Source organism: Photinus pyralis, unplaced genomic scaffold (genome assembly GCF_008802855.1).
Source record: "Photinus pyralis isolate 1611_PpyrPB1 unplaced genomic scaffold, Ppyr1.3 Ppyr1.4_LG10, whole genome shotgun sequence".
Taxonomy (NCBI): Eukaryota; Metazoa; Arthropoda; class Insecta; order Coleoptera; family Lampyridae; genus Photinus; species Photinus pyralis.
In genome coordinates, this window is record NW_022170250.1 from 355,516 (window position 1) to 363,383 (window position 7,868).

At 38.2% G+C, this 7,868-nt stretch overlaps 1 protein-coding gene across 2 annotated transcripts; it reads left to right on the forward strand.

The window, feature by feature from the left end:
• Window positions 1–1,309: 1,309 nt before the first annotated feature.
• Window positions 1,310–2,327, forward strand: LOC116162181. 2 transcript variants are annotated; one of them, XM_031475727.1, is made up of 4 exons: window positions 1,310–1,502; window positions 1,548–1,692; window positions 1,737–1,879; window positions 1,928–2,327. In XM_031475727.1, exons 1-4 carry the CDS (start codon window positions 1,313–1,315, stop codon window positions 2,221–2,223), a joined length of 774 nt encoding a protein of 257 aa, XP_031331587.1. In that variant the 5' UTR covers window positions 1,310–1,312; the 3' UTR covers window positions 2,224–2,327. The 2 variants fall into 2 exon arrangements, with proteins under 2 accessions (XP_031331587.1, XP_031331586.1); XM_031475726.1 differs by having other exon boundaries at window positions 1,321–1,502; window positions 1,925–2,325.
• The last annotated feature ends 5,541 nt before the right edge of the window (window positions 2,328–7,868 follow it).

The following is a 7,868-nucleotide window of genomic DNA, read 5'->3' on the forward strand; positions in this document are numbered from 1 at the left end:
ATTTTAACATCTCAGCCACCTCCCTTTCCTGGCGCAGCTGGAGCACTCGCTTTCGTCACGTGCAACCCCCCCGCCTTGGGATCTGCCACAGGGTCCGCTTGATCCGAAGCTTTACCCTCGAATCGGCGCTTCCTGGCCATCGCTTTCTGTTCGCCAGTCCTATTCTTCTTGGGAGTAAGAGGTGGCCCACCACCACGTCCTTGAATAAGGACTCCTTCGAATACCCCTCATCCGTTACCAGACTCCTTTTCAGGGCCCTGCTTGTTGGGACGCGCCCGATGGGTGCCTCCACCGCACGGGAAAATTGGATATCAGGAGCATTTAAGCAGTGAGGAGTGTGTGTGCTCCTAATTCCAGTTATTAAAATTTCTTTGGCTACCAGGAGAGCATGGTGGGCTAGGATTTCTTTTTCTATCATCTACAGAAATATATATTTTAGCACCTTACCTTGGCTGTGAGGAGTTTGTGCTTCTAATACACAAATACTTGTAAAACTTCTCTGAGTACAAGGAGAGCATGAAGGATAAGGAAATCTCTCTGATGATCAACAGAAGTATATTTTAACACCTTACCCAGGCTTAAACTTTTTCAAATGTTCTATCAGGAGAATATAATCAGTGAGGAGGTGTTTGTACTCCTAATACACATAGTATACAAACTTTTGCAAAAAAAATTCTTGCTAGCAGGAGAGCATGATGGACCTTTTCCATTATCCACAGTAATATATGTTACACCTTACCCTGGTTCAACTTTTCATAAATTTTGTAGCAGGTTAATATAATCTGTGGGGAGAGGTCCTAATACACAGAGTATCAATTGTTGATAAACAGCTCCTTTTCAATTATCCACACCCCTTACCTTAAGACCTTTAAGAAATTTTGTATCAGGAGAACATAATCTGTGAAGAGGTACTTTTGGGGGCGCTATAAAATGCCCTTAAAGACGTTGAAAAGTCAAAAACCCAACAATTTTTCATTATACCTTGTTTTGTACGATATAACCTTCGAATTTGACAGGTAAATTAACGAGAAACCTCTCACGGACCCCGTGATGCAAACAGTTCTTGCCTATACATACCAAAAGTGCGTTAGCTTTGAAAAACACGTCTCCTTAAATGAATCAGGAAGCTGTTTTCGGTTTTTTGTCAGTGGCGGCGGTCAATTCGTCAGTAAGTACCCCCCCTAACGTTGCAAGATTTCTCTTTCAGTAAAATCCAAGTGTTTCCGCGATTGCAGTCTAAGCGAATACGACCTTCCCTCACTTGAACCAATTATATTTTAATTATGGGAATTGTAGAAATTACTTCTGAATTATGAGAAAATTTGCTACACAGTTCAGAATCACCATGCCGATCTTGAAGGATATCTTTTGGTATTTTTCCAGTCTATTAGGGGTGTACAAACAGTCCAGTTCCCCCTTCCAAGTGTGTTCAAGATCGGATCCGGAACTCAACACCTGCCTGAGGTCGTCAATTCAGAATGCTATGCCGATTCTAAAGGAGGGTAAAACAAACCACTTCCAGCTTCCTCACTGTTATCGTTTTGTAGGTATACGAGAGTTCGGTATTCCAGTACTCGAGCCCATGAGATACCCGAGCTATACCTTTGTACCCCTGCCCCCTGTCCTCTACAGACACGTGTACACCGACATCGAAATGCTTGGCTGTCTGGACGCCGAAATTAAGGATGTTGAGTAAGTGTTTGGGAGGAAGCTTTTCTTCAACACTTCGGTTGCAGTGCCCATTTTGAGGAGGCAAGCTTTTTCATTGTCATCGTGGCGCTTTTAAATAAAGTGCGTTACGATGCCCACTATGAATACTTTGGGAGAATCCTGGATAGTGTTGATTCCTACACTGAAGGAACCTGCGGTTACGAATCAAGTGAGACGCCTGTCCCCTAGTGGAGTTTCTAGCCTCTGATTATAGCAGGGAATACCGTCGAAATCACTTTAAGGGGAGTAACGGAAGAGTTCATTGAAGTTACGGATGTCAAAGTGAACGTAGTGGACGTAGAATCAATCGTCTTCAATTACCAATCAGCTCAGGATCCAGAAGTGGCGAAGATGTTGTCCAAATATCTCAATGACAATTGGAAAGCAGAACTAGGAAATGAAGATCATAAGTATGCGATGCTATACGCAGAAGTGTTCAGGAACGCGTCGAATGCAATATTTTCAAAAATTCCTTTTGAACTTCTTTTTCCAAAAGAAGAGCCAGATCAATAACCCCTTTTTTTTAATCAGGAGAACACGATGAACGTGCAAATATTTTTTCACGTTTCAACAATTTATTTTTGGTTTTGTATTAGGAGAATATACAATAGAAGTTTCATTTCTGTTACGGATACCGTGTGTATTAGGGTAACAGATGCCTCCTCTCCTGATACAGAATGAGCAGAGGTAAACAGGTGACCAGATATTCAGGTAAACAGGCAAACAGGTAAACAGGTAAATAAGATCTTTATATGTTTACCTGTTACTTCTCCTCTCCGTATGGCGCTAGCTTTAATTCAAGTGGCGCAATTGAGCGCATACCAAATGTATCAGGTGACCTAGTTACAAGGGACAAAAATACGTACTGGGGGGGCTACGTTCACTTGGCCCCCCCCCCCAAATGTTTTTTCGGATTTCTAAAAAACGATAATGGCGCAAGAGTTATTATCGGTGGCGCATATGAGCGCATACCGAGCGCATTCATTTCAAAAAATACGACTATCAACTCTCAGTGGGGGGCCAAGTTAACGGACCCCCCAAAAAGTATAGCAGAAGATAAGTAGTTGAGATATTCCCCTTGAGAACAGAGAAAGATCTCCAGATTCATGATTTTCTCCTTGAAGTCGGAGGTAATTTACTGAAAACCTTCATATCCAGTATGCTGTCCCGGTAGGTTTAAAAAATCTTTCCGATGAAATACTTATATATTAGGAGTATAGAAAATGCCCCTCCCCTATGCTAACCTGATAGCAAATATCCGGAAAGTTTAACAGAAGACAAGTAGTTGAATATCTCCACGTTCATGATGTTTTCCTGGTAGGCTAAGACAATTTACTAGAAACCTTCTTGTCTATTATGTTCTCCCGGGACAAGAGGAAAGTTACAACATGTTTCTGATGAAATGTGTATGTATTAGGAGTATAGAAAATTCTTCTCTTATATGATGTCCTGATACAACAAATCCGAAAAGTTTATCACAAGATAAGAGAGCAGCAGAGAGATATCTCCACGATCATGATGTTCTGGTAGTTTGAGTCAGATTTGTAAAATCCTGCATGTCTGTTAAGTTTTCCCGGTAGCCAGTTTTGCATAAAATGCGTATAATTTAGGAGTATAGAAAACGCGAACCTGATACCAAAATCCGGAAAGTAGTTCAGACATTCCCCTTGAGAACAAAGAAAGATCTCCATGTTAATTATGTTCTCCCGGTAGTCAGAGGAAATTTACAAATTATGCATTAGGAGTATTCCTCTTCCACTATGCTAACCTGATACAGGAGAAAACACCTTGAAAGTAACAGAGGACAAGTAGTGGAGACTTTCACCTTGAGAACAGAGAAAAATCTCCACGTTCATGGTTCTCCTGGTAGCCTGAGGTAATTTGATCAAAAATGTCCTTGTCCATTATGTTCTCCTGGTAGCCACAGGAAATTTACAAAATCCTTATTTATCTATTTTATTCAAACAAAGCAGGTATCTGTAATCCTGATATAGTATTTTTGAAACAAAAATAGTTAAAATTCACATTTGTTTCAGCTCCTGATACAACCATGTTTAAAACAGAAACTTGTATCAAGAGAACATCATAAATGAGCAGAGGGAAGGCAATTCACTCACTGTCTTTTAATTCATTGTCCTGACAGTACAATTTCTACTAGGAGAGCAAAGCGCGTTTCTGTAATCCTGATACAGTAGGTACTTTTAAAACAAAAACGTATCAAAATAAATGTCTACATTAGAATCATAGTTAGAAAACCTATAAGTAATTAATTTTATACCTTCTGACTTTCCTGTGATCCTGATACAACAATTTTTACGGTTCTAACACTAGTTACCGGAGAAAATGTTTATTAGGAGAACAGAACATATATTATTTGAAAATCTAATACCCAAAACCCCAGGAAAATATAATTTGGCAATTCCATCGAAAAATTATCAAAAACTAATCATTGGCAGTCATTTGCATTTACAAAGCATACTTTGATTGAAATGCGTTTCACCCGATCCGAACGTTACACAGTAAAATTCAAGGGAACTGAATGACTTTGACTTGAAAGGAATACCCCAACTCGTGACATTAAATAATGAAAAGCATTAAAGGTTATGATTCTTAATCAGAGGAAAGAAAATTGCAATAAATCGCCATGAAAGTAATTCGTTAATATAACGTCAGTTTGTTGATTGTCAGTTGTAAGTTGAACGTGGGTGTCACTTGTCAATCCCAGTGCCAACTTCGATGTATCTTCTTATTTCGCAGCCGCCTTTCTGAGATTCAATTAGGCTCGTAATTGGAATCAATCGTTCGAAGTAATGGACGGAAGAGAGAAATTTTTTCATTACTTTTGTTTAGCGTTCTGATTAAAATTGGTTTAGAGTTCAAAAACATCGCATCGTTTCTAACTAGACTCGTTAATTTTTGGCGACTTAAAATTTAAATAATATCGAAAGTTGGGATAATAACCGAACGACTACCATTTGAATTTCGTACGGTCGTCGCGCTCTCTGATCTCGTGTATGTTGAGTCAAGCTTATGGAAACCCTGTTTATAAGTGGGTGGTTTGAGAAAGAGCGCACAGGAATAGACTAGAGTCAATGAATATTCAATAGCTCTAACACAAGAGTCGCAAACGAGCATCGGAATGCGGTTTTGAGTAACTCCATTTACTTCCCAAGGGCCCCGTACAAAAACTACCCTTGCATATACATTTAAAATTAGAAACATCAACCTCGTCAAAAATCGACGAGAAAAAATCGTCACCCACAATTACTCCCAAACTTAAAGTACACGTTATCCTTCGGTGGGACTTTATCAAAACTGACTTTCAAAAACTTGTAGACAGAATGGATTCAATATTTGCTTTTTCAATTAATTAGTATTTGTTGTTTGCGAATTTGAATTCCAATTTGTATGGAATAATTGATTTGATTATTATTCCTATTGTATTTCAATATTATTCCCGAGATTATTTCGTCCTTTATTTTCATTTCATTAAAACTTTTAGTGAAAATGGAAATTTATATTTTCTTAAGATGAAATTCCGTTTTATTTATTTATCATTTAATCTCTCTTATTCTCATCATTGTCATTCTAGTATTTGATCTACAATTCATTCATCGCACATTTTAATCGACTTTCACGATACCTACTACCTGTAAACTCTCATACTTCAAGCCTCAAGCTTCAAAGATCGATTGCCATAAAGGATGACTACAGAATTAGTAAGGTTCGATTGAAGTTTACAATCTGTAAAAAGAATGCTTTAGAAAATGTGGTTTTGTCTGATTGGTTAAGTATAAATAAGTGACGCAATCTTTCCGGGAAATATCACGTGTTTTGTTTTAGAACATTCGAGAAGGGTCGCGACCACTCGGGAACACTCGAGTTTACAATATAAGCAAATCGAATTGCGTGTCAGGACAGTTCTAATTTCAACGTCGAAGGAGTAAATAGTTCGCGCTGTTATTAATTGTGTACATATGAGTGATAAATACTATTTTAACTGTTATAAATTAATTCATTTTAATAGTATTATAAATCTTTTGTTAATTAATTCTAAATCAACTTACAATAGAATAAGAAACCTTGCAGGTCGCCTTCCGTATTTACTATAAACACCTCTAATATCGTCGCAATTATTGTTACATTTTTCTCTTCAGCACCCACGCTGTGAGTAGGTTTTTTTTATTCTTGGCTTACCCCTGAAATCCGTATTCATCTCCTACATGAAATTGTATGGTTTAATACCTTCTGGGTCGTTAATCCGTGAATTCGCCTCTTATTCTCCTTGTCCCTACTTCATCCCATTTATATCAATCAATTTTTTATTTCCGCCATTTGGTAAAAACTGTTCTAACATCCTCTTCCTCCATCTTTCTTTTTGTGTTCATGTTCTTTCACCAAAAAACTATCTTTTTCTTTATTTTCCTCCCTGCGTCTCGACTCTATCCTTAACTTCTCCACTTTTGTTTCCTCCTTTAACTGTTTAGTCACAGTACCCATTTGATATTCTAGTTCATCTCATTCCTTTCAACCCCATATCTCCCTTTCATACATCAACACCCCTCTCACCATTGCATCAAAAAGGTATATTTTCTAATTCAGAACTCTTTTGAATTTCCGCCCTTTTTTCTTAATTCTTTTGTTTGTGCATTTGCCCCATTATTTCTTTGTATCTGGTACCATAACTATTTAGATTCTCTTACCTCCTCTCATTTCCCCTCTCCATCTCTTATTTTCCATTTCGTTTATCCCCCCTTCTCAAATTTCGCCTTCTTCGTTATCTCTATTCCTCTTCTTTCCCAATACCTCCATTTTTCCCATCTTTTTATTCATCTGTTCCACCTCTGTTGCCTTCTTCCTTCTTCTTATGTAAAAGTTAACTAAGTTTGGGCTCAGTAAAAATCTCTGTCGCAGTTCAGAACACTGTTTAGACTGCTTCCCTCCTAGCCTTACCCTAATTTTTGTTTACTCTGTCAAACTACCTTCTGCCTTAAGCATTGGGTTATAAATCCGGAGGTCGGGTGTTCGAACCTGGGTTGCGGTGAATTTTTCATCTGTGGCGGAGATGGAAATTATCTTAGACCAGTTCCGAGCATTCTACCGGCTACTCCGAATTAGGTTTTCCTGCAGTTTTCCTAATTCGTAAGGTAAATACCGAAGTAGTATAGACCATCTTAAAAAATTAAATTATTAAATTTCCCTGATTTCTTCTTCATATTCTTTCCGTTTCTTCATCTCTTTTCGTTACATTTTTTTTGTTTCCTCAACTCCTCTCTTTTTCTTTCTTTCTCAATCATTGTCCTGTATTTGTATTTCTCTTCTATACACTCTCTGTCTCACCATCCCCTTTATTACCCTCGTGCTACGTTACTACCTGGATATTCTTGCTTAAAATTCTCCATTCTGTTTCGTAATTCGAGTAACAGTTCTCACTCTTTGTTGCATTCTTTATTTCTTAACTTTCTATTTTGTATGCCTCTTCCCATCTCTATCCATTTTCCCTTATTCCCTGTTCTAACTCTACGCATTTTTATTTCGTTTTGCTCCTTTCTCCTGTTGTTAGTTTCTGTGCCCTTACCTCCCCCTCCACCCCCTTTGCTTTCTTTTTTACTTTTAAATTCTCCCTCCAAACGTTGCCTTTGCCTCCCCTGTTCTCACTAGTCCTTTTTCTTTGTTGCTCCATCTGTTTTCGTCGTCCTCCACCACTAATCTTCTACATTCCCATCTTACTTTCTGGCCCTTTCTTGTTTCTCTCTCCGTAACATCTCCAATTTCATAAGCCAACTCCGCATCTATGTATATCCTACTTCCCTCATAATGTCCATCCTCTTTTCTCATGCTCTTTCCGCGACTATTGCTTTATTTCCCCTTATTTCAAATTGTTCTCGCCTCTTTTGGAAGTTACTTGAAAGCTATCTCCTCCGTGCGTTCCCTCTCCATCTCTTATTTTTTCCATCTTTACTCCTTCATCGCTATACCCTTTCTTTCATTTTCTGTTCTATTTCCATTGGTAATTCTTTTTCCTTATCCCACTGCTCTTCCGTTCTCTTCATTTCCTCTCAATCCTCCAATTTCCTTCTTCTCTGTGTTCTTGTCTATTTTTGTTTTATCTCATTAGCCCTTATTATTTCTTCCTTTACTTCTTCGATCAATTTTTC